General features: G+C 40.1%; 1 protein-coding gene, 1 long non-coding RNA gene and 1 pseudogene across 9 annotated transcripts in view; 1 reads left to right on the forward strand and 2 right to left on the reverse strand.

Annotated features, from left to right (window-relative positions):
- The window catches only part of CAT (catalase), a 37,641-nt gene extending 37,101 nt beyond the window's left edge, over positions 1-540 (reverse strand). The window contains exon 1 of the mRNA XM_081798361.1: positions 380-540. Coding sequence (XP_081654487.1) covers positions 380-445 — 66 coding nt within the window. The 5' untranslated portion in view covers positions 446-540. The remainder of the gene's footprint in view (positions 1-379) is intronic.
- On the forward strand, positions 498-27,382 carry LOC145716154 (uncharacterized). Of its 8 annotated transcripts, none has more exons than XR_014138603.1 (8): positions 498-735; positions 2,241-2,333; positions 5,778-5,926; positions 12,648-12,803; positions 18,049-18,160; positions 18,963-19,020; positions 25,590-25,757; positions 25,922-27,382. It is a non-coding gene; the product is annotated as an uncharacterized LOC145716154 (long non-coding RNA). The 8 variants fall into 8 exon arrangements; XR_014138601.1 differs by lacking the exon at positions 18,049-18,160 and having other exon boundaries at positions 25,922-26,029; positions 26,675-27,382; XR_014138600.1 differs by lacking the exon at positions 18,049-18,160.
- Positions 4,811-5,546, reverse strand: LOC102749119 (thyroid transcription factor 1-associated protein 26 pseudogene; annotated as a pseudogene).
- Positions 27,383-27,656: the final 274 nt, after the last annotated feature.

The following is a 27,656-nucleotide window of genomic DNA, read 5'->3' on the forward strand; positions in this document are numbered from 1 at the left end:
TCAAGGCGAGAGCCCCGTTCCCATTTCCCCCCTCACTTCCTTTCTTGCAGCTGTAGCTCTCTGCCTCTTTCCCCACGAGTCTTCATTCCTCCCTCAAACTGCGACCTCTGTCCCAGCTGGCAAAATTGCAAAACTCGGAGCCAATCACCCACGCCCTGCGGCCAACGACAAAACCTGCAAGCGTGCCCCCCAGAACCCTCGCCTCTCCTCCCCGCGAATGGAACAGTCCACCGGGACTGAAAAGCAGCGCCCACCCTGGCCCGTGATCAGTGGTACAGCCCCCGCAACGCCGCTGCGCAGGCGAAGCCGGGGCCGTTACTTGCCGACGCCCAGCTCTCTGCGCAAGCCTTCGGGCCGGCTCGGGGGACGCAGGCTATACCTGCGCGGCCCGCTGCTCCTTCCAGAACTTCATCTGGTCGCTGGCTGGATCCCGGCTATCCGCCATGGCGTGCGGCTGGCTTCGCAGAACGTAGCAAGCAGCCTCGGCTGACACACGTCTCCACCCTCAGCTGACGCACCCCCCTACCGCCGCGCAACTGAAGTAGGCGACTTCAGACTCCGCCAGTCAGCTCCGCCCCTCTTGTCCCGCCCCCCGCGAGGAGACCGCCTCCTGATTGGCCGCTCCAGCGCCAGGCAGGATGGGATGGGACCCAAATATGGGCGGGAGGAGACGGACGAGGCGCAGGGTCCCCTCTGGAGGGAGACGGAACCCTGGGACATGGAGAGGCCAGAGAGGTGTGTGAAAAGGGAGGGGAGCCCGACCCCCAGCCCTGGGATTTATGAACCCAGATCTGGGCCCCGCCTGTGAGGCCCCGACTCTCGCCTCAGGTTTTCAGCATCCTTCAGGCTGCCCCGCGACGCGACGGCTGGTGGCCTACAGGTCTTGCTGAGGGAACGCTTAGGCGCTGCTGGGTGGGGCTTTGCACTCTAAACGCGATCTCAGCTCTTAGTAAAGCAGAAATCCTGGGTTGAATTCCTTTGTGCAAAATGAATTTTTGACTTACCCTAATGTTAGTATCGTTTGCAACTGAGGGATTGATGGGAATTTGGAATAAATGCAAACACTGATTGCGCAGTGAAGTTTTAACCAGTCGTGTTACTCCCAAATGTCACGTTAGTGTTCCTGGACCACAGACTATGTATACAGAAAAACTGCGTTTTTTAAAAAACACGGGAAAATGAAACATTGACAGGTTCTTAATGGTCTTAATAGTGGCAAATCCTTAGGAAGGAAGTTCCCTTTTGGCTGAGCAGCTCCACTTTTTGGAGTGTCTACCGTGTGCTGAATGCTGCTAGATGTTTGCTAGACTGTATCAGTTAATCTTTACAACAGCCTCGTGACTCGTGATGAAAGTTTGGTTATCCCCCACTTTAAATATGAAGAATCTGAGGCTGAAAAGAGGTGGAGGAACTTGCCAAAAGCTTAAAAACCAGCAAAATGTCAGAGCCTAGATCCTCAGTCTTCTGATTTCAGAGCCTGGACCCTGAAACACTGTTCCATCCAACCTTTCTAAGAATAAGAATTTTGAAAATTTCTAAGAATTTTGGAACTCTTACGTTTTTAAAGAGCCATGTTGGAAAATTAAATATTTGTAAGCTATTGACTCGTTTGTCATTGTATTCAAATGGACTGAATGATTCCTCCCCCCTTCAGGTGCTAGGATTTCTTTTTAAACACCTTAATACACATAAACATACCATAATCTTCAAATTAAGAGTGCTCAACTTTTAAATTTTACTTTTTTCAGTAAAGCTACAAATAATGGGTGGGCATATGACAGTGGAAATTTCAGAAGTTCTTGATTTTACAAAAGCATGATATCAAGAACCTGTCATAAAAGTTTAACTTCTGCAGTTCATTGAAAAAGCAGCCCCAAAATCAATCTTCAGTGCCCTGTATTTTTCCTTCATCACACTTACTCAACTGTGAAGATGCTGTTAGCTGTGTGATTTGTGTGATGTCTTTTGGTACCCACAACTCAGGAAACTGAGGCATAGAGAGGTTAAATAAGTAACTTGTCCAAGATTACACCATTATTAAGGCAGAGAGTCAGGATTCTAGCCCTGACCATCTCCTGAGCTCATGACTCGTTGAATAAATAAATGTTGAAAAAATCAAATTAATAATTTTCTTCATTGACTAAATTTCAACAAATAAAAAGAGACCTGATGTCATGTGTTAACCTTTGTTCTTTACATGAGCATTGTCCTGTTTATTTTTTTTTCTCTGTTTCCTTTAGTGTTGGTTTGGATTCGTGAGGAATTTCCACTGAAAGAGAAATGGAGAAGCAAGACACTTTCAGATCATGTCATATCTTGTACATTAAAATAAGGTATGTGCTTTCAAGTATGACAATGAATTTATTTTGGCTACATACCTAGTATTATATTCATTGACTTTACAACTATCATTTTATTATAGTTTAAGTGAAAACACTTCTAAAAATCAGCCCTAGTTAAAAAATACATTAAATCTATTTGATTCCTAAAGGTACTTCCAAGTGATTGGCTCAGTAAACAAATTTGGTCCCAGATTTTTATATTTTATTAACATAAACACATGAGTATTTTCGTTGGTATTGAGTAAAATAGTTATTTAGAAAATGCTGTTCTCTGGGCGCCTGGGTGGCTCAGTCATTAAGTGTCTGCCTTCAGCTCAGGTCATGATCCCAGGGTCCTGGGATTGAGCCCCGCATCGGGCTCCCGGCTCAGCGGGAAGCCTGCTTCACCCTCTCCCACTCCCCCTGCTTGTGTTCCCTCTCTCGCTGTCTCTCTCTCTCTGTTAAAAAATAAATAAAATATTAAAAAAAAAAAAAAGAAAGAAAATGCTGTTCTCTGATTATTCAGAGCCCAGTGAAATAAAATGTACTGGCACAAAACATAATGTTGTGAATCCTGATATCACCAAATCTAAATCCAAGCTTACAAAGTAGACCATACAATAAATGCTGAAGAGAAAATCTGGCCACGTAACTAGGAACCTTTATTGACAAATTGTCTTTAATCACTTACTTGAAAGAAAAGAATGGAGAGGACGAATTATGTTTTGTTGGATGACAGGTACACAGAGCAGGAGGGGCAGTAACAGAAACCGAGATTATTCTTCCTGTTCTGATTCCACCCACCCTCTGAGGGGCTGAGAATGTTCCACATATTTTTATTTCATTCTTTCACAGTGGCCTGGTGGAGTAACTTGGGGATAGAGACAGTGGGAGAAAAAAGGAACAGAGTGTCAAAGAAAAGAGATGTTCTACAATCCAGAATGCCCTGTGAGGGGAGGACAGTGAACTCTACCACAGCTGTATGTTTCCAACCCACGGTGGGCTAGGCCTGAGCAGACAGGAGAGGGAAGCAGAATTTGCAAAAAGTGCCAGTGGTTTTATATGTGGTAGTGGCATGTACCCTCTACTCTGCCTACTTTGCTTTACCATACCTTACTCCTGCTTTAATAAGAACAATTACTTAGGAGGAGGTAGCCCATATGTCCTTTGGTGTCTGGTAGTGGCCATAGTTGGAACTATCCGGAAGGAAGAAAATCCATGTGCTTTTTCTCCCCCAGGCCACGTGTTCCTTGTATTGATCTGGGTGTTTTAGAAAAAGGAAACACAGGAATAAGAATTTGGCATTTGTTATTACCCTAACTTCTTTTTTCTGATTTTAAAAGTAATGAATGCCCACTAATGGGGGCTTAGAAATATAAAATAATATGTAAAATAAACAGTTATCCAAGGATGGTAATAAACAGAGATCTTTCTTGCTGATATTTTCTCTTATGTATGTAATGTATGTTTGTGTGTGAGAAAGAAAGAGAAAGAGAGAGACTAATAATGGATCATACAGAACATATAATTGTGTGTGCTGCTTTTTTTTTCAACTATTAAATCTGTTTAGTAAAAACAATTTCGCTCATACAAAACAACAACAGTCTACACCAATCTGAGTGCTGGACACACCATCAGAGACAGGGAGGCACCGCGGGCACTCGGAGCCCTTCCCCGATGCCCAGAGAAGACCCTGGGTGCTCCTTGCCCCTGAGGGAGATGAGAGCTGAAGTATTACTGCCACCCCCTGCCCCAAAAAGACCATGGCACAGAGCACTTCTCCTCATGTTGCTCATTAATACTGGGTCAGGGCCTTCCCCTCACTGGCGGAGACCCAGGAAGCTGAGTTGTTTGGGAGGGGCGGGTAGTGAAGTGGCTAATGGGTAAGGAGCAGAGTCGAGACATCTTTGGTGTGAAGACCCTCACCCACACACCCACAAGCTGCTTTTTTTTAAACTTTCAAAACATTTCATTTCCCCTGAATTTCATGTGATACAAAAGTATTACATGCTTAAACCTGTCATCCAAATAGAAGGCTCTTTCCATCCTTCAGGCCAACTTTCCTCAGAGGCAAATAAGAAACAAATCATATTCTGTAGATCATATATGGAATATTTTCCTTTATGGGAACAAAAATATTTAGACATGATATCTGTATAGCTTAGCATTCCAGTTTATGTTGATAAATTTAGTTAATTGTTGGGAGGTACATTACATATTCAAAAGAACTCAATAGACAGCACATAGCTTAATCCTTGATTAAGGACAAAGCATCTGACAGCTTTTTTTAATTTTATTTTTTTAAAAATACGCCATTTGTGGGGCGCCTGGGTGGCTCAGCCATTAAGCATCTGCCTTCAGCTCAGGTCATGATCCCTGGGTCCTGGGATCAAGCCCCACATCCGTCCGGCTCCCTACTCCGCAAGGAGGCTGCTTCTCCCTCTCCCACTGCCCCCTGCTTGTGTTCCCTCTCTCGCTGTCTCTCTCCATCAAATAAATAAATAAAATCTTTTTAAAAAGAAAGAGAGAAGATACGCCATTTGTAAATTCAAGTTTGGTTAGACCTTTTTATGTTTAGTCTTTCTGCTCAATCTTTTGAACACTTGCATTTTTTTCATTTTGTAGAGCTTTTGAACTTTGTCTCTCTCATTTTCTCCTCTCAGATTCTTGTTTCTTAGTAGCACACTTAGCTTGTACTTGTTCACTTTTTTCTTGTGCTTTTTCATTTGATGATTAATTTTTCTTTGGAATAGTAATGAAGTGTACACTTTTGCTATGTTCTTCTGGCTGAGGCTGGTCAACTCTGTAGTGTTCTTCACACAAAGCCTGGTCAATGCTACATTGGTCTTCTGGAAATGGCTGGACACCTTGTTCTACTGACAGAGGCCGCTTAACTTTTTTAAATTGCTTCCTGAGCCTTTCCTCTTCAGCTAATTGGAGATATTTCAGGTTGTCAGGGCATCCATCTGCGAATAGGGATTCCTATGAGGTTTGAACCTTCTTTTCCTTCCATAGCAACCTCTTGTCATTTAGCTGAATCTTCCATTTTCTTGAAATGCAGAGCCTGTCCGTCAGGAACGCTCCTCCCCAAAATGGTTAGGTCCCTACAACTGTGGTTTAAATTTCTTACTCCTGAATCTGACTAGAAACTTCATTGCCATGTATCCCAAAACTCTGTCCACCATCTTGCTGCCAGCCTCTCTGGCACCATGGCACAAAAACCATGTCCTGTGTCCTGCTTTTTTTGCTTAACCTTGTGGAATGAAATTCTCCCTGAGTCATTAAATAGTCTTTGAAAATATTTGTGTGTGTGTGTGTTTTCATGGTTGCACAATGTGCAATCAAAAAACTGATCCCTTATTTACACATTCCCTTACTGGAAACATTTAATTTTCTTCTAGTATAAATAACAGTATAGTGAACATCCTTCTTTTGTATTTGTATTTACTTCCTTAGGACCTATTTCTAGAAGTAACTTTTGGTTCAAATCATATCAACATTTGAAGTCCCTTGTGACATATTGTCCATTGTTCTCTACAAAACTTGAGCCAGCTGACACTCACCAACACTGAGAGTGAGGACTGCAAATAAAATTTTAAAGATAGGTAAGTAGTTAGATTCTAGATGCCTATACAATGCATATCTTATTAGGTTGTTCAGAAAGAACAACACCTCTCGTATTATATTGAGCCATTACCACCACACCTATGGGATTCATTCCATCTAGTGAATGTCTACAGTGTCCTGTGTGCTCTGCCTGCTTGACTTTGGGAACATAGCACTAAAGGAGATGGGTATGGGCAAAAACAAAACAAAACAAAACCAAAAACAAACAAACCGCCAGGAAATAACACAGTGTAAAGAGTGTTCTGATAAAGGAAATAGAGCTGTTGCAGTGGTACCAAAGAAAGTCACCTAACCTGAACTTGAGAGGTCATGGGAGGCTTCCTCGAGGAAACAATGGCCAAATGAATTAGCCCCACTGTGGCCACAGAAATCTGAAGAGATTTCTTCCATTCTTTCTGGAAAGCCTGACTTCATCAGTGATGGTGTTGTGACACCTTGACTAGAATGAGAAGAACAAGCAAACATTTGCAGCTGGGGTTGAGCCTTATTCAAGTTTGCCCAAGCATGCTGGCCTCTCTGTCTGACTCAGACTGGCTTTGGCTCCTGCTGTTCATCCACTCTCCTTCCTCATCTTTCCCTCCCTTGCAAGACCTGTACAAGTCCGTCGTGTTAACTACTGGGATGCTGTGCCTGGCTTGAGTTATGTTCCAGGGCTGCTGTCTTTGAGGTATTTTGATGGTCTCCTTGGTATATGCTGTTAAGTGTTGCATTTGTGCTTGACTCTGGGCTTAAATCTGTATGCAGAAACCAGACTTGGTTCTTAAACTCTGACAATTCGAAAAAATGACAAAAACCTCATAGATAAATCAACACATTCAATATGGATTGAGACCACACAATTATGTATCTGTGAAGAAACTAATAGTTATAATTTATACATGTTGAGTGGAACTATTGGTTGTAGGAGGGGATGTAGACCAGGAGGACTGGGACAGGTATCTTTCTCCCCCTTTCTTTCCCATGAACCCAGATCATAGACCAGCAGGGCTTCAAGGGGCAAAATGACATGATGCACAGTTAAAAGTCTCAGCTCCAGCATCAGAGCACTTGAATTTGAATCCCACTATGGCTTCTTACAAACTGAGTCACTTAATCTTTCTAAGCTTCCATTTCTCTCTTGTAAGATGGATATATTAACACCTTCTAAGCTGCTAAATGAAAAGAACCCCCCAAAAAAATACCATGACTTAAACAATATAAAAGTTTATTTCTCTCATACAAAACATCTCAGACCTAGATTGCACGGCTGGTTAAGGCAGTTCAGCCATCCTTGATATGAGGCTTTCATCTCCAAGTCCGAGGTGTCTGTCCCCCCTCCCTCGGCCATAACTGTATGCCAACCAGTGAGAAGGGGACAAAGGAGCAAAGGGAGCATACACCTGTTCCTTTTGAAGGCATAACCTGGAAATGGCACACTTGATTTCTGCTCACATTCCCTTGGCCGGAATTTGGTCACATGGCCATGCCTCACTGTTCAGGAAGCTGGGGGATATAGTTGCCAGCTGTGCGACCATGTGCTTGGCAAAACTCAGGCATTCTATGATAAAAGAAGAAAGGGAAAACGGAGATTGGTGGTCAACTGGCAGCATCTGCATACTAACGTCATTGGGTTGTTGCGAAGATCAAGAGAGATGGAGCGCACAGTAGGCCTTAGTGACCAGCATTTCCCAGGATTGCTCTTAGGCCACACATGGCTCTTTCACGGACTGCTACAGCTCTTGAGGAAATACAGCACACTTGGCATGAGGGTGTTCTCTTACAGCCCACCCTTACAGAATGTGCTGGAGTGAAGAGAATGCCTCTGGCCACTGCAAGTGTAGCTCCAGGTCCACATAGTGATAAACAAGGACCAGCCACTGCCCTAAACCATACCTTCCTGTTCCATACAACCGCCATCTCAAACCTATTTTATTTATTTAATAAGCAGGTATATCATTCCTACAATGTCCCAGGTTCTACTCTAAAAGCATCCCCCAATATTAACCCATGTAATCTTTACAACAACCCTGTAAAGTATGAACTCTTATTATCTTCCTCTACATATGAGGACACTGAGATACAGAAAGATAAAGTAACCTCCCAAAGTCACATAGCTAGTTAGTGGTAGGGCCAGGATTCAAACCAGGCCCCGGAGGTCACATCTCAACTTCGACATGGTCCTGCTTGCCACAAAGCAAGCAGGAATACGGGAAGATCTGGGGTGAGTGTCCCACATTCTTAGAACACAACTGAAGCATCCTACCTCCTCCTCTCCACCTGCAGACCTGGCTTTCTGGGAAGCACACTGATGTAAACCAACTGTGAGCCCCACATAGGTGAGAAAGACCACAAGAAAATGACATTCCAGAGTGTCTTTGAAAGAAAGAATGAGAAGTAGTTGTGATACAAGAGCATTACAGCCCTAGGGAACCATATGGGATTGAGGGGTAACCAAAGGAGGTGAAAAGGGTACCAGAGGAGATGGGCCTTGTAGGGGCGGTGAGGATGAAAAGGGATGAGGAAGATCCTTAGACATCTCTCCATCCTGACAGCAAAAGGGCAGCCCGAACCTCAGACTTTGGAGATAGTAGAATGAATATTCCCTGAGAAAACATGTCCATTAAAAGACTCACTTTCCACCAGGCAAGAGGATCCATTGACCTGTATAATCACTTATATGAAACTCTTGCTCTAGAATAGGTGGACATAAGCAGATTCATTTCTGAGACATTGTGACATTAGCAAAATTCTTCCTATGGTGTCAAGTGCCAAATGCAATTGCTTCATGCAATCTGAAAACAACAGTCTATTTACTTTCTTAAAATATAAAATCTTAAAATACAGCATACAATATGTGCATTATATGTTATTATCTAGCTTACTTTCTGCCAATTGTTCAAATTTTGCCCCATTTATCCCTCCTAGCCCTCCTTCTTCATCCCCCACCTTATCTTTCTCTCAGTAGTCTACTTAGCAACCACTAGAAGCTTCGTTCTCTGGAACCTTGTACTGGGCTTACATCTTTCCCAGTTCCATCCCACCCAGTATTCTAAATACCAGTGAACAGCAGTCACTGTTCTTTTCCTCCTCCCTGGCCTCTGACATTTCAGCTACTTGATGGATAAATTATAGATGATTCACTAATAAAATTTTCAAAGGTAGAGTTCTTTCACTGAATGCCCTTTTAATCTCTGCCTACTCAAAGTACAGAAGTCACATTGCTCAGCCTCTGGGCCTGAAGTTTACCACGTTCCCTTCTCAGGAAGGCCTTCCCCATCACCTCCCTTAATGTTACGGCCTCCTGCAGTATTTCCGATCATACCTTCCCTGCTTTCTATTTCCCCCCGGCCCTTCTTACCTTCTAGCATACTATATAACCAACCTAAATTGTTTAACGTGTATTTCGCCACATTAAAACATAGAAGCTTCAGGAGGAAAGTGGGTTTTTGTTTTGTTTTTGTTCTTCCTGCTTATCCTCAGCACCTGGAAGTTTTCTACTACTCCATAGGTGTTTGACCGACATGGACTAAATGAATGAACAAATAAATGAATGAATGGGTGAACTAATACTAGGACAAACTATATGACAACAAAATCCCTTAAGGGATTTGATAAGATCCCTTGTTGAAATACATCCTCTCATTTCATTTTTAAATATATTTTCCTTTAGGACATGAAAGCTTTCACCTGTTTAAGAGTACTCTTTTAAAAAAGAAATGTATTCCACCCATCACAAGCCTTCTGATATGCTGTACCAAAAAGAACACATCACTTCTGTGGTATTCCTACCAAACATGCATAACCTGAATCTAATTATGAGGAAACTTCAGACAAACCCAAATTGAGGGACATTCTACAAAATCATTGGCCTACACTTTTTTTTTAAATACCAGGAAAATGAAAGAGAAAGACTAAAGGACTGTCCCAATTTAAAGAAGACTAAAGAGACTTGCCAATTAAGTATAAAGTGTATTCTTAGATTGGATCTGGAATGAGTGGAAAGATTTAAAGAATATTATTGGGATAATTTACAAACCTAATATAAACTATAAATTTAATATGAATAATAACATTGTATCAGTGTTAAATTTCCTGGTTTTGATCATTGCACTGTGGTTATGTAAGAGGATGTTTGTTCTTGGAAAATACATACTGAAGCACTTAGTGGTAAAGAGGAATGATGTCTGCAAATCACTATCAAATGGCTCAGAAAAAATACATACATACATACAAATAAAGGAAGCAAGCAAATGATAAAATAAACAGAGGAAAATGTAAACAATTACTGAATCTGCGTAAAGGGTAAACTGGGGATATTTGTATTATTTTTGTAACTTTCTGCAATTTTAATATATCAAAGTAAACATTTACCAAATGTAAATACATTCTTTGGAGGGGTCATATATAAATATTTCCTCAGGTAATACCTTAATTATAAGTTATGTAGTAGCTGACTTGAGGCCCAGAATGAGGCCCAGTTTAGGCCTTAATGTGGGGGTGAAGACGTATCAACAGCAAAAAAAAAAAAAAAAAAAAAGGAAAATGAGGAGGAAGCGGAAGCTGTTGAATTCAAACTTTACCTAGGTCACAGTTTTGCCTTGGACCTAGTGATTTTTTTGTAGGAACAACTTAAGACACAAAGACGTAAGTTAAAAAGAAAATATAAACACAGACAGACAAGCAGGCTATACAGAGAAATGGCCATACAATTTTTTTAATTCTTATATATATAAGATATAATGTATTAGTACTTATAAAACCCTGAGGTCATCCAACCAAAAGTACTATAAGCTAACCTTATATTATTATCCTGAGGTAAGGAATTACTTACCAGTGAACATTTGCTTCTGACTTTTTCATTACTGTGTAATTAGTTGATTATTTTAGTAAATATCAGCTATTATCTTCAAAACAAGCCCTGTTCTTATGGCCACCTTTGGTGGTGTTTGGAACATGACCTATATTGCTGTACGATCACACTGTGAAGTTTAGAGATTATTCTGTATATTGTTCCATTAACAGGAACCCTGACAATACAGGTCCTGAAGTTAATTGTGTGGGAGACTCACCCTACTTATAGCAATATGCGTTCCTTAAACAGTCTAACTTCTGATACCCAAGTGTCTATAGTAAAAATTAATCATAAAGTAAATCTTGAGCAAAGGAAAGTATCGTGATATTGGAAAGGGGTTGAGGCAGCTGAAGCCCACAACAAGCAAAGGATGCCAAAATGTCAGTCACCAAGACTCCTCCTCACACCACAGTGAACCCCACAGGGAGCCTCGCAGTTGAAAGAAGGATCTAGCAGTGGCTAACCACAGACTGCATGGACAGGGAATTCAACATAAACTATGGACAGAAGCATTGCATTAGGCTGGGGACAGAGCATTGTATGTGGCTTGTATGAGGAAAAGTATATGCCCTCCTTTTATCATATTCCACATGTTATTACTCTTTGTCCCTTCCAAACATACCCACACAAAAGCCCTATGCCCTAAAAAAAAAATTATTTGTAACTCTCAGAAATACTCTATAACATGAAACACAATAGTCTATAAAATCAGCCACATAAATTGTGATACCAAAGTCAAAGTTCTAGTTGTTATGCACCAGTGTTTAAAAGAAAGGGGGGGGGGAGAAGCATATTTGTAAAGAAAGAAACTAAAAAACAAAGTATCCTTTTGCTCATTTACACGTCATCCTCCAAATACTCCACTTCCAACCATTTCAGCCACCCTTTACATGGGTTTATGACTACATCTAGGAAATGAAAAGCACATCGAAATATTGTCACTACAGCCAATATTTGTAGCAAACACTCCTTCCCTCCAAAGCATTAGAAATTTGTGGTTGTGGGGCCAGGAAGGCTGAATCATAATTCAATGCAGATGTGTCATTATTTCATACTCTTTTGGCTCTAAAAGAAACAATGACCTGGGGGGGTCAAAGCTAGTGACTCCCTGAGAGTCCAAGCCATATAGTTGGACTGAGGACAAATGTAGCTGTGGGAAGCTGGCTGCAAAGGAAGCTTAGGAGGAACCAAAGAGATAAGGGTGAGTTGATGGAGATTAAATAGTCTGCCCTCATCAGAGAAAAAAAATAAAGGAAGGAAGGAGGGAGGATGGGGGGCGGGGGAGACAGAAAGGAAGGAAGGATGGAAGGGAGGGAGGAGGGAAGAAAGAAAATTTGGGAAAATAAACAGTGATCAAGACTCAACTTGGAAATACTAAGGAAGGTACTATTTGTCCAGAATAAAAAGATGGGATTTGTTCCAGCAAAGTCCTAGGAATGGTGGCTGATGCAGAGATTAAAATGGAGAGGTGGAGGAAGCAAAGTCTGACTACAAAAGACCTTTCCACTTAGAAAACATCCTATTTAGAGCAGCAGCACCTGCCTAGGAGACAGCAGAGAGGAACATTGTGTGTTTCATCATAACTGGTTTTCAGCAGCTGCAACTGGTTAGGACTGTAAAGTTGAACGCCCTGGGGCTGGCCTGACCTCAGGGCATCCAACTGTGAAGTATTTCTTGACCAATGAACCGCAGGTCATTGTTTACAGGACCAGCATACAGGTCTATGGACTTACTCTTTCCTATCCAGGTGCTTGTTTTCATTCCCCTCGGTAAAACCACTCAGTGAGTTTCTTCTGTAATAGATGTTCCATTGCCTGGTGAGTTAAGAAATACTTGACTTTTTTCTTTTTTTTTTTTTTTTTTAACAGAAGAACATGAATAAGAAAGATAAGTGATGATGTGTAAATGAGCAAAAGGTGACTCTAGTCCCCAAAACTGGATGAAGTCTGGAAAGAACCTGCTCCTGTTTCCCAGCCCCAAGTGTGGCGGCAGGGCACCTGAAGAGCTGCAAAGAGACAAGAATGGTAAGTGTGGTCTTTGTCAATGTAGTTCTTGGATCCTCACCACCACCTCCATCCCAACACCTTTTACTTCCTCATTATAACAACGGTGGAAAGCTGGAAACCCCTCCCTTCCTGCTGGAGCTGTCAACACAGCTCTTCTCTTGCAGCTCAGATCACTGCTACCAACAGCACCACCGTAGCTTGGCATCGCTTCTAACAGACCCCATCGCAGTGACTATGCAACTGCCACCTCCTCTTCTTTGCTTGTCATGGCCTCCAAAAACCTTTTACTGCTCAGGCAAATACATCTCCTGACCCCTGCTGATATTCCCACCGTATAGGGAGACCAACATCCCAGTTTTGTCTGGGACCTAGGGGTTTCCAGGGATGTAGGACTCTCGGTGCTAAAACAGGAAAGTCCCAGGCAAAGCAGAATAGATTGACATCCCACCACTGTAGTGGTCACCATTGCCACTGCCGCTGACTTGTGTCTTAGAATTTGAGGTGGGAACAGTGGAATCAGGAGCATACTTCTGTCCTAAGAAAAACTGGTGGGGTACCTTTTTCCTCTGCCTTGAGGGTGCTCTGCTGGGGCCCCTACCTCCATTTCCCTAGATGGAACTATGCAACCCTAGGAAGCTGCCCTTCCTCTCTGCAGTCCACTCTCTGTCCATCCTGCTCTCCCTAGTGCCCTTATCTTCAGGGAGGACCTACCCTCACAACCAGAGTGATGTGGCCTGTACCTATAACTTACTGTGATTTCTAATATGTGTGCAGTGAGATACCATGTGGATTTCTCACTCTTTTTTTTCACTTTAAAATCTGCTAATACATTATGCTAAATGCTACCAGGTAGGGGTACTTCCAGATAAGTATACTTGCAGTTTTTTTGTTTTTTTTTTTTTCAAAAAAAGCCTGAAATCTTTTGAGGAGAAATGTCTTAATCTCACCAAAAACTTTTTTTTAATCAAAATGGAAATTAATTTTCTGGTTTTTATAAAAGCCACACATGCTCATTTCAAGTGCTTTAGAAAACAGAGAAAGTCATATAAACTTAACCAAAAATATTATCTCAAATCCCACCACTCCAAGATAACCGCTGTTAATGGTTTTATCAATTAGATGAAATTAATATTGTGTATGTCCTTCTAGTTTTATCAATGCATATATGCTTAAATATAGAAGGCTTTAAATAAAAATGAAATCATATAATATATACGTTATGTACAAATATTGTGTATATATGCATAGTATATTTCTTTTCATGTATTAATATGTCATGAACATCTTCTCATGTCAATAAATAATAAGCTACATGATCATTTTTAATGGCTACATGGTATCCCACAGATGCTTACTCTAGGTGTTCTTTAGCTGGAGTAGGGGCAGCAGAAATTTCCCGAGGAGAAACTGTTAAGAAAGCATTTTTCTTAGGGGCTATCTCCATTTCACTGTAGTGCTGGCACCTCTTAAAAATCTTCCATCATTCCAATTCCCAGAAAAGTTTATAAAGTAGTCCATAAAATATCTAAAATTATATCTTTTCAAAGATCAGCCAAAAAAATAAGGAAATAGAAAACCCAGAGGTCAGGTCTAATAGACAATGAATCATGTAATATACACAGAAAAGAACTAAATAAAGAAGCTCGCAGTCTTGAAGGGAGCAGAGGTAAAAATCATAGAAGAAAACAGAAGAACAGCCCTTGAGGTAAGAAAAAGAAGGCAAATATGAAAGGACGCTCCAGACCTTGAAGATTACAGTACACAATACAGGGGAGGAGTACTAAAAAGCAAAACAAAGGGATAAGAAAGCAAAGCAAAGTACAAATCAATATTTACATGTTTTCTTAAATCAGAACAAACTTTTAATTATGACATGATACATATTTAATATTTTGGATGTGATATAATTCATATATATGTAATGAATACACATTATTATAAATAATAATAAAATCAAACACCATGGACCCACCATTCAGCCTAAAAAATCAAACATTACTAATATGGGTAATGTATGTGTTCTTTTGTAAACATGAATCCTGCCCAAGCTGAGTCCATCTGTAGGAGATGGGATGGAGGTATGTCTGATAAAGTACTGGGGCAGGCAAAAAGAAAGTCTCCTTGCTTGAAGGCTAAGATGTCTCCTATTAAGAACTTAAGTTGAGTGCACTATCAGGAGCCAGAGTTTCTGGACATGTCTAGTAAACTGGTAGCAAGGTCCAACACAAATCTCTTTGCAGAGGTCCTGAGAAATCTCTTAACAGAACAACTCATCCTACAAGAAGAAAATCCAGGCATGAACTGCAGGATCCAGGAACAAAACCTGAATTATCAAAGAGAAGTGGCGATTCTAAATATAGCCTGGGAGCTGTGAGGCAGACTTTGGGTGCAAGTTTAATTTCAATGGTACTGCAAAATAAAAGATTATTCTTTCTCTATATTCTGTAACACACTAGAGCCCGGACAACACTGCTTTAACATACCACCAAGAGACTGTGACAAAGGAGAGAGAGCCATTCTTTCTCACTCTGCCAAGGTCAACCGTGGCCTCAGGAGGGCTCAAGATGCACAGCAGGAGGACATGGGGAAGCCAGTGTTACCACCAGAAACACAGAGAGCTTCCCTGGCACCTAGAAAAGTGAAGTAGCAGCATGCCTGCCTGTCAGCTCAAGTATCATTTCAATATATGGGGACACTCTACTGGAATTGTCAAAATATTTGAAAGAAAAGTTGGTAGAGGTTTGGACTTCCTGTATCTGAGAAGCTAGTGAAATTGAGGTATTGATGGTCATGTGCCTCCATATTCATCCTCAGGCTGGTGAGGTCTGAGGAAATTTCAAGTTATAACCACGTTAGCAGATAACCCAGGGTAGAAGTAAGGTACTGCATGGGGAATGCAGGGATAATTCAGTTTGCCTGGAACTTAGGATCTCTGCAAGTTACTGGAGGATGTCTGGGAAACAAGGCTACTCTCAAGTTCTATGAGACCTGGAAAGCCAGGCTAAGGGGCATGGACTTCTAAGGCTTACTCAGTCCTGCTGAAAATGTTTTAACACACAGTGGCATGCCCAGCACTGTGTTTTAGGAAGATTAATTTGTCAGCATATAAAAAGAGGTCATAAAATGGGGAGAGTGGAGATCAGAAGAGCAGTCATAAGATCACTAAAAGAGTCCGGTTGAAATGAAGGAAGCATGGTGGCAGTGGGATAGATTCTAGAGCAACCATAAAATAGAATCAATGAGGACTGGGCACTACATCCAACACATCATTAAATGATGTTTGCAAATCATGATAAACGATGCAACTCGAATATATATGAAACTTGCTGAAGTTTAATGCCTTTGAAAGTGAAACCACAACAGCACCGAGAAAATACGTCATTATGGAAGGTCAGTGTTGTTGTAACTATAGTACAAAACCCTTAACAGATAAACACATTCTTCACATACATCCTATATTTTTCCCTTTTTATTTATCTAAAAGAAAAAATGTCCTAAAAGGAGAGACAGGAACATGTCAATTTCCGAGACCTTCAGATTGCTAGCCTGGTCATATGAAGAGAAATCTGAAAATCATGCTGTGCTTTATTCTAAAGAATCTGAGAAGCCAGACTTCAAGTGCCATATCTCCATCCAGACTGTGTGTTGGGGATTTGAGTGAGACTTCAGGTGGGTCCCTGATCACATGCCTACCGGACATCGACATCCGTGGTCAGAACTGCTGTCCCACAGCACTGCAGGCAAGGAGACTATTTTTAAAGTGCTGGTGGTGGCACCTTTGGCCCTATGAGTAGACTTCAAGAGGAGGACATGCCTAGCACTTTCCTGACAAGAGAGCCATGAGCTCTGTTTTGAGATGGTGGTGTCCCCTGTTTAGAGAAAACAGATTTGTACATTGATTGAATGGTTCCTTCTAAGCAATTCCAAAGAGATGAAGGAGAAAGTGGCCTCTCCAATAATGACCCCATTCTAGCAACTCCTCTCCTGTTGGAAAGCAACCACCAAATCTTAACTGAATGGCCGATGCCCACTAGCCGATCCAGCACCCTTCTAACCTGTGTCTCGGGATTATCATGTGTGAGTATAGAGAGCATGTGGCAAGGTGCAGGAGGGGACAACTCTTTTAACTTCCTCTTTTAACTTGTTTGAACGTTAATACATTTATACTTTAGCCAAGAGGGTTTTTTGTTTGTTTACTTTAGAAGAACAACCTGTGCTTCTTATAAAACGGGATGCAACAAAATAAAAATGTACGAAAAATGAGAATCCTTCCCCTTCATGACCCACTCTTTTGCCAGGCTCATCGTCTCTCTCCCTCTCTCTCTCATCATATGGTACATACTAATCTGAAAATTGCTTATGTTACTCAAACATACCTTAGGACTATGCTTTTGTGTCAATATATACAACTACACCTTGTTCTTTTAGATCTCCACGTAATGTTCTATAGGATGTGCACACCATAATGTATTTAACCATCCCCTAGTAATAGACATTAGATAGTCTCCAATGTTCATTTTTACAAACAATGCTATCATAAGTCTGTCCTTGACTGTACACTTTCGTATACTTTTATAAGTCCTCCTGTAGGAGGAATTCTTAAAAGTTGAATGACAGAACTCCTGTCTCCTATGCACTACACTCCCACGCTGGTCAAATTTCCGTCACACACCAGACTTCAAAGTCAGGCATCCACTGTCTCTTTCTCCCCCACTCACATCCACTTCCAACTTTCTTTTTTTTTTTTTTTTTAAGATTTTATTTATTTGACAGAGAGAGACACAGCAAGAGAGGGAACACAAGCAGGGGGAGTGAGAGAGGGAGAAGCAGGCTTCCCCCGGAGCAGGAAGCCCGATGTGGGGCTCGATCCCAGGACCCTGGGAACATGACCTGAGCCAAAGGCAGACGCTTAACGACTGAGCCACCCAGGCACCCCCACTTCCAACTTTCATCTACACGCTGCCCTTAGCTGGTTTCACTGGAGGCATGCCCCTTTGTTTTATGCTCAGGGGATCTGGCCAAGCAAAAAGAAGCAAGAATTCATGTCATAAATATAAAACAAGCTTTCAAAAGGATGGTCTAAAAAGAGCCTACTGAGAAATGGTAGATAAGGAAGTGGTACTGTGAGATCATAAAGTAGACTGAACGTCTTCTCAGAGTCCCCAGTAGTTCTTAGTTTTGACTCCTCATCTCAGTGCTGGGTAGGAAGAATTTCTACATATTTTAGTAGATTCTCTTTCCTAACCAATAGCTCCTTCATTAGGCAACTTGTTCCAGGAGAAGCAGACGGGCTGGTGCCAACGGTTGGCAATACATGTTTTGAGGTTCCTTTGGAAGCCACATGTCATTTAATCCCTGCAACCATCCTGGGAGGGGTAGGTGCTATGACAGGGGCTCAGCAATGAGGAGGTGACTTGCCCAGCTAGTGAGTGAGGGCCAGGGTTCTGAGACAGGTCACCCTGACACGAAAGCCCACGTTTCTTTTACTATTTGAGAAACTTTCCGTAGTCTTACTCCAGACCATTTCCTCCAGTTAAGTGGTTAGGCAAACTCCTTGCACAAGTGCACCTCCTCCCTAGAATCCAGAAGAGAAAACCATTCAGTTTCTTCTGGGTTGGAACATGGTCTGTTTATTTCTTTAATTATTTTTGTCTTCCAACCTTAGGTAAAATTTCAATAAGCAATAGAAAACCTTCAGTTGAAATTGGCCCATGGGAAAGCAGAGACTGAGTAAGATACAGCTTTGTCCTTTACTCCTTACAGCATGTGATAGAACATGAAGGCAGAACCCAAGTTCAACTGAGGACTGAGGGATGGGCAGAGCACCACCTATTCTTAGGAAAAATAAATTATCACACTGAATGGTAGAGTTGAAGGCTGACTAATCTTTGGTTACTTGACCTTGGAGTAAAGCAAATGGAAATAGGTTGAAACTTTTTTTTTTTTTTTGAACATTTGTATTTCCAGAGAAATTCATGCCTAACAAACAATAAGAGCCTGTGATTACTTAGCCATTAAGGCAATCCACAGACTCTTAAATCCAGGAGGTATAAAATGATCTTGTTATTGATACAGCCCCCCACTGAGAGCTTTCTCTCCAAAGCCTTTTTATTTTTTATTATTTTTTAAATTTATTATTTTTAATTCCAATATAATTAATGTACACTGTTATATTAGTTTCAGATGTACAATATGGTGATTCAACAATTCTGTACATTACTCAGTGTTCATCATGGTAAGTGTACTCTTAATCCCCTTTATCTATTTCACCCAACCGCCCCCCACCCAGGTGCCTTCCCTCTCGCAATAACTGGTTTGTTCTCTATATTTGAGAGTCCGTTTTTTTGTTTGTCTCTTTTTTGCTTTGTTCATTTGTTTTGTTTCCACATGTGAGTGAAATTGTATGGTATTCATCTTTCTCTGACTTATTTCACTTAGCATTTACCCTCTAGATCCATCCATGTTGTTGGAAATGGCAAGATTTCGTTCTTTTTTATGGCTGAATAATATTCATATGTTATTCATACATATATACATATATGTATATATAAAATACTCCACATTTTCTGTATCCATTCATCTATCAGTGGACATTTGGGTTCCTTCTATATTTTGGCTATTGTAAATAATGCTGCAGTAAACACAGAGGTGCATATACCTTTTCAAATTAGTGTTTTGTATTCTTTGGGTAATAGCCAGTAATGGAATTACTGGATTATATGGTAATTCTGTTTTTAATTTTTTGAGGAATCTTCATACTGTTTTCCACAGTGGTTGTACCAGTTTGCATTCCCACTAACAGTGCGCAAGAGTTCTTTTTTCTCCACATCTTCACCAACACTTACTGTTTCTTGTGTTTTTGATTTTGGTTGTTCTGACATGTGTGAGGTGATATTGTGGTTTTGATTTGCATTTCTCTGACGATTAGTGATGTTGAGCATCTTTTCATGTGTCTGTTGGCCATCTGGATGTCTTCTTTGGAATAATGTCTGTTCATGGTTTCCTCCCATTTTTTAATTGGTTTATTTGGCTTTTTGGTGTTGAGCTGTTGAGTTCTTCATATATTTTGGATAGTAACTGCTTATTGGATATATCATTTGCAAATATATTCTCCCATTCAGTATATTGTCTTTTTGCTTTGTTGATGATTTCCTTTGCTGCGCAGAAGCTTTTATTTTCACGTAGTCCCAATAATTTATTTTTGCTTTTGTTTCCCTTGCCTCGGGAGACATATCTAGAAAAATGTTGCTATGGCTGATGTCAGAGACATTACTGCCTATGATCTCTTCAAGGATTTTTATGGTTTCGGGTCTCACATTTAGGGTTTTAATCCATTTTGACTTTATTTTTGTATATGGTGTAAGAAAGTGGCTCAGTTTTATTCTTTTGCATGTTAGCTGTCCAGTTCTCCCAATACCATTCGTCGAAGAGACTGTCTTTTTCCCAGTGCATATTCTTGCCTCTTTGGCCAAAGATTAATTGATGATCTAATCATGGGTTTATTTCTGGGCTCTCTGTTCTGTTCTATTGATCTGTGTGTCTATTTTTGTGCCAGTATCATACTCTTTTTGATTACTACAGCTTTGTAGTATATCTTGAAATCTGTGTACCTCCATGTTCATTTTCAAGATTTCTTTGGCTATTTGGGGTCCTTTGTGGTTCCATACAAATGTCAGGATTATTTGTTCTAGTTCTGTGAAAAATGCTGTTTGTATTTTGGTAGGGATTGCATTAAATCTGTAGATGGCTTTGGGTAGTATGGACATTTTAACAGTATCTGTTCTCCCAATCCATGAGCAAGGAATAGCTTTCCATTTGTTTGTGTCACCTTTAATTTCTTTCATCCTTGTTTTATTGTTTTCAGAGTACAAATCTTTCATCTCCTTGGTTTATTCCTAGGCATTTTATTATTTCTGGTGCAATTTGTACATGGGATTGTTTTCTTAATTTCTTTTTCTGCTACTTTGATATTAGTGTATGGAAATGCAACATATTTCTGTATATTGATTTTGTGTCCTGCGACTTTAGTGAATTCAGGTATCAGTTCTAGTCAGTTTTTGGTGGAGTCATTAGGGTTTTCTATATATAGTATCATGTCATCTGCAAATAGTGAAGGTTTTATTTCTTCCTTACCAATTTGGATGCCTTTCTTTTTCTTGTCTGGTTGCTGTGGCTAGGACTTCCAGTACTATGCTGAATGAAAGTGGTGAGAGAGGACATCCTTATCTTGTTCAGATCTTAGGGGAAAAGCTTTCAGTTTTTTATCATTGAGGATGATGTTAGCCATGGGCTTTTCATATTATGGTTTTATTTTAAGGTATGTTGCTTCTAAACCTACTTTGTTGAGGATTTTTATCATGAATTTGTCATGTACTTTGTCAAATGCTTTTTTTGCATCTATTGAAATGATCATATGGTTTTTATCCTTTCTCCTGTTGATATGATGTCTCACATTGATTAATTTTCAAATACTGAGCCACACATACATCCCAGGAATAAATCGTACTTGATCATGGTGAATGATTTTTTTAATGTATTGTTGGATTTGGTTTGCTAATTGTTGAGGATTTTTGCATCCATGTTCATCAGAAATATTAGCCTGTAGTACTACAGGCTACACTACAAAAATGTAGTGTTTTTATCTGGTTTTGGTATTAGGGTAATGGTGGCTTCATAGAATGAATTTGTAAGCTTTCCTTCCTCTTCTATTTTTTGAAATAGTTTGAGAAGAATAGCTATTAACTCTTTTTTAAATGTTTGGTAGAATTCAGGGCACCTGGATGGCTCAGTCGGTTAAGCATCTGCCTTCGGCTCAGGTCATGATCTCAGGGTCCTGGGATTGAGCCTCACTTCAGGCTCCCTGCTCAGCGGGGAGTCTGCATCTCCCTCTCTCTCTGCGCCCCCCCCCACTTTCATGCGTGCTCTCTCTCTCTCAAATAAAGTTAATCATTTTTTAAAGATTTTATTTATTTATTTGACAGAGAGATAGACAGTGAGAGAGGGAACACAATCCCAAATAAAGTTAATCTTTAATAAATAAATATTTAATAAATATATATGGTAGAATTCACCTGTGAAGCCATCTGGTCTTGGACTTTTGTTTGTTAGGAGTTTTTTGATTACTGATTCAATTTCATTGCTAGTAATTGGTCTGTTCAATTTTTCTATTTTTTCCTGATTCAGTTTTCAGAGGTTATATGTTTCTAGGAATTTATCCATTTTTCTTCTAGATTGTCCAACTTTTTGGCATATAATTTTTCATAATATTCTCTTTGTATGTTTCTGAGTTGTCAGCTGTTATTTCTCCTCCTTCATTTCTGATTTTGTTTGAGTCCTCTCTCTTTTTTCTTTTTTTTAAAGATTTTATTTATTTATTTTATTTGAGAGAAAGAAAGAGAGAGCAAGCAGGGGGAGGGGAAGAAGGAGAGAGAGAGACTGAGAATCACAAGCAGACTCTGCACTGAGCGTGGAGCGCAACTCGGGGCTCAATATCATGACCCTGAGATCATGACCTGAGCCAAAATCAAGAGTCAGATGCTTAACTGACTAAGACACCCAGGTACCCTCTCTTTTTCTTTTTCATGAGTCTGGCTAAAAGCTTATCAATTTTGTTGTTCTTTTCAAAGAACCAGCTCCTGGTTTCATTGGTCTGTTCTTTGTTTTTTAAGTTTCTATTTTGTTTATTTCTGCTCTAATCTTTATTATTTCATTCCTTCTACTGATTTGGGGTTTTGTTTGTTCTTCTTTTTCTAGCTCCTTTAGGTGTAAGGTTAGATTGTTTATTTGAGATTTTTCTTGTTTCTTGAGGTAGGCCTGTATGCTATAAATTTCCCTCTTAAAATGGCTTTTGCTGCATTCCAAAGTTGGACAGTTGTGTTTTCATTTTTATTTGTCTCCATGTATTTTTTTAAATTTCCTCTTTGATTTCTTGGTTGGCCCATTCATTGTTTAGTAGTATGTTATTTAACCTCCATGTATTTGGGTTCTTTTCAGATTTTTTTCTTGTGGTTGATTTCTAGTTTCATAGTGCTCTGGTCAGAAAAGAGGCATGGTATGACTTTGGTCTTTTTGAATTTGTTGAGACTTGTTTTGTGGCCTAACATGTGATCTATTCTGGAGAATGTTCCATGTGTACTTGAAAAGGATGCATACTCTGCTGTTTTAGGATGGAATGTTCTGAATATGTCTATTAGATCCCTCTAGTCCAATGTGTCATTCAAAGCCACTGTTTCCTTATTGATTTTCTGTTTGGAGGATCTATCCATTGATGTAAGTGGGGTGTTAACGTCCCCTACTATTATTGTTATACTCTCATTTATTTTCTTTATGTTTGTTAGTAGGTGTCTTACGTATTTGGGTGCTCCCATGTTGGGTGTAGAAATTTTTACAGTTATATCTTCTTATTGGATTGTTCCCTTTATGATTATGTAGTGTCCTTCTTTGTCTCTTGTTACAGTCTTTGTTTTAAAGTCTATTTTGTCTAATACAAGTATTGCTGCCCCGGCTTTCTTTTCACCTCTATTTTCATGATAAATATTTTTCCATTCCTTCACTTTCAATCTTCATGTGTCTTCAGGTCTGAAATACGTCTCTTAGAGGCAGCAAATAGGTGTGCCATGCTTTTTTTTTTTTTTAATCCATTCCATTACCCTATGTCATTTGATTGGAATGTTTAGTTCATTTACATTCAAAATAATTATTGATAGGTACATACTTACTGCTATTTTGTTACATGTTTTACTGCTGCTTTTGTTTTTCTCTGTTCCTTCCTTCTCTTGCTCTCTTTTCCCATGGTTTGCTGGCTTTCTTTAGTGATATACTTGGATTCCTTTATTTTTTTTGCATATCTATTACTCCTTTTTTTATTTGTGATTACCATTAGGCTTATATATAACATCTTGTGCAAAAAACAGTCTGTATTAAGTTGATGGTGTCTTAAGTTTGAATCCGTTCTTTTTTTTTTTAATTTTATTTTTAAGTACTCTCTACATCCAGTGTGGGGCTTGAACTCACAACCCTGAGATCAAGAGTCATATGCTCTACTAACTGAGCCAGGCAAGTGCCCCTGAATCCATTCAAAAGGCACTAAATTTTTACTCCTCTCCTCCCATATTTTAGGTATATTGTGTCATACTTTATATCCTTTTATTTTGTGACTCCCTTGACTGATTTTTATAGATATACTTAATTTAATTTAATTTATTTTTTTAAATAAGTAAATTGGCTGTGGAGCCCAACATGGGGCTTGAACTCATGACCCTGGGATCAAGACCTGAGCTCCAATCAAGAGTCAGATGCTTAACTACTGGGTATTTACCCCAAAGACACAGATGTAGTGAAAAGAAGGACCATATGCACCCCAATGTTCATAGCAGCAATGTCCACAATAGCCAAACTGTGGAAAGAGCCAAGATGCCCTTCAAAAGACGAATGGATAATGAAGATGTGGTCCATATATACAATGGAATATTATTCAGCCATCAGAAGGGATGAATACCCAACTTTAACATCAATATGGATGGGACTGGAGGAGATTATGCTAAGTGAAATAAGTCAAGCAGAGAACGTCAATTATCATATGGTTTCACTTATTTGTGGAACATAAGGAATAACATGGAGGACATTAGGAGAAGGAAGGGAAAAATGAAGGGGGCGGGAAATCGGAGGGGAAGATGAACCATGAGAGACTATGGACTCCAAGAAACAAACTGAGGGTTTTAGAGGGGAGGGTGGTGGTGGAATGGGTTAGCCCGGTGATGGGTATTAAGGAGGGCACATATTGCATGGAGCACTGGGTGTTATATGAAAACAATGAATCATGGAACACTACATCAAAAACTAATGATGTACTATATGGTAACTAACATAAAATAATAAAATAAAATAAAATTGAAAAAAAAAAGAGTCAGATGCTTAACTGACTTAGCCACCCAGGCGTCCCTGGATATACTTTTTTACCACTTTTGTGCTTCCTAGTTTTCTTACTCCTGCTTATGGTCTTTCCACTCAAAGAGTCCCCTTTAACATTTCCTGTAAGGCTGATTTAGTTATGATGAATTCCTTTAACTTTTGTTTGTCTAGAAAACTCTATCTCTCCTTCTATTTTGGAACAATAGCCTTGCTGGACAGAGTATTCTTGATGGCAGGTTTGTTTTTTTTTCTTTCAGCACTTTGAAAATATCACACCACTTTCTTCTGGCCTGCAAAGTTTCTGCTGAAAAATCAGCTGATAGCCTTATGAGGTTTCCCTTGTATATAACTGTTTTCTTTTCTCTTGTTGCTTTTAAAATTCTCTCCTTATCACTACATTTTAATTACTATGTGTCTTGCTGTGGCCCTCTTTGGGTTGATTTTGTTAGGGTCTCGCTGCATCTCCTTGATCTGGATTTCTGTTTCCTTTCCTAGGTTAGGGAAGTTTTCAGCTCTTACTTACTAAAATAAATTTTCTGCCACTTTTTCTCTCTTCTCCTTCTGGGATTCCTATAATATGGATGTTGTTATGCTTGATGGTGTTGCAGTGTTTCTTTAACCTATTCTCATTTTTTATTAATCTTTTTTCTTTCTCATGTTCAACTTGGTTGCTTTCCATTACTCTGTCTTCTGGGTCACTGATCCATTCTTCTGTTTCCTCTAGTCTACTATTTATTCCATCTGGTACATTTTTAATGTCAGTTATTGAGTTCTTAATCTTTGATTGGTTCTTTTTTATGTTTTCTATCTCTTTATAGAGGTCCTCACTGAGATCCTTCACTCTTTTCCAAGTCCAGTGAGTATCTTTTTTAAAAGATTTTATTTATTTATTAGAGAGATTAAGAATGAGTGATGGAGAGGGGGAGAGAGAGAAAGAAGAGAGGTGAAGCAGACTCCCTGCTGAGCAGAAAGCCCAATGCAGGGCTCGATCCCAGGACCTGGAGATCATGACCTGAGCCGAAGGCAGACGCTTGACCAACTAAGCGCCCAGGCACCCCTCCAGTGAGTATTTTTATGACCATTACTTTAAATTCTCTATCAGGCATATTACTTATCTCTATTCCGTTTAGCTCTCTTGCTGTGATTTTGTCCTGTTCTTTCATTTGAGATATATTCCTCTGTCTCCTCATTTTGTCTAACTATCTGTGTCTGTTTCTATGTGTTAGGAAAGTCAGCTGTCTCCTACTCTTGCAAGTAGTGGCCTTATGAAGAAGAGGTCCTGTGGTGCCCCGCAGTGCAATGTCCCCTCTTCACCAGAACCTGGTGCTTCAGAGGTATCTCCTATGTGTGTTGCATGCACCTTGCTGCTGTGGCTGAGCTTTTTCCTTCTGTCCAGTCATCTTCAGTGACTCTCTTCTCCTGTTGTGGTCAGGGTCCTCATGTTGTTAATGGGCCATCTGGGGCCGTGTTTGCTTGAGTTGGGTCAGACCAGGCATTTGCCAGAGCTGTGGTGGCACTGAACTGCAGGGTGCTCTCCCTGTGTTATCCCCTGGGGGGCTTTCATTGGTAGGTGGGGCCTGCAGTTAGACCAGCTGTCTGCCCCCAGCCCACTGCTGGGGCTACAGTCAAACTGGTATGTGTGGTTATTTTCCCCTCTCTCTGGGGCAGGAATCACTTTGGTGTGGTACTGGCCCCTATCAGGGCTGTTCACACTTGTGGTACCACACCAAAGTCCTTTTTAGATATGGCCGCATTTGTTAGTGGACAAGGGGTGACCTCCAGGTAATACACCATTGTTAACCAGATGAGCTTGCTCACACTTCTGGCAAGAAAAGGAAATCTTGTGATTCCTGCCTATTAAGATGTGCTTGCTATGGAACAGAGGCCCCTGTGTAATGTTTCCTATGTTGCCCTATTCTGAATGAGTTTAAATTGTTTTTATTATAGTTATCCTCTTCTTCTTTACCATTCTGTATCAGGGTATTGGGATGATCAAACATCTATTAGCAGCAATTCATCTAACTATGTGGAGCTATACCCAGATCTGAGAGAACTGAACACCATCAGGGGTCCTTATGTCAAAGTTAGATCAAGCAACTTGATAATGCTTTGGATGATCTCCTTTAATTAGAGAGGCAGAGCTGGACAACAGAAACCAAAAGCACCCCATGCACAGCAGAGAATCATATCTAGCCTTACAGTATGAAATGGGAGCTGGGGCAGAGCTTACCCACAGGGAAAGGAGTTGGTGTAAACTACATGTGGTGGTTGGAGGAGGCAGAAAATACCATGTGGACAAGAGCTGGTAAGTTCTGCGCTGGCTGCATGACTGGATCCTATCACTACAGGACAGGAGCCCTGAACTTACAATTGTACACCTAGTTCTTGATTGCAGGTCCTGAAACTAGTGGAAGTCAGTTTCAGAAATGCCTGAACAGGATAGACTTAGGACAGAGCAAAGGAGAAAAGAAACTTCTATTCAAGATAAATGTTCAAATAAAATTATCAGGACATATAATGAGAATGAATAGAAATAACCAGCTAATGAACTCAATAATGGAGAAATTAATTCACTCCTCATAAAATGCAACTAGTATTCCACTCTCAAAATTACTTTAAAATAAGTACATTTCAGAAATTCAAGAAAATAAGTGAAGCAATAATATACTTGTAAAAAGACAAGAAAATGTAAGAAAAAGGCAGCTTAAATTGAGAACCAATAGGCATGGAGAAGAACCAATTAGAAATCCTTTAGATGAAAAATATAGTCCTGGAAATAGAAACACATGGTGAACTGGGTATACAGGCAGCTCTCACTTTTCACAGTGTAGTGTTAACCCAACTTATGCACATCAGAACTATGTCCTCACTTGCATCCTTCTGTGATCATTGAGGACACAGATAGGCACAAATTTCTTTTTTTTTTAATTTTATTTATTTATTTGACAGATAGAGAGCACA

The sequence above is a fragment of the Leptonychotes weddellii genome, chromosome 11, assembly GCF_054177405.1.
Source record: "Leptonychotes weddellii isolate Sample4059 chromosome 11, ASM5417740v2, whole genome shotgun sequence".
Classification (NCBI taxonomy): Eukaryota; Metazoa; Chordata; class Mammalia; order Carnivora; family Phocidae; genus Leptonychotes; species Leptonychotes weddellii.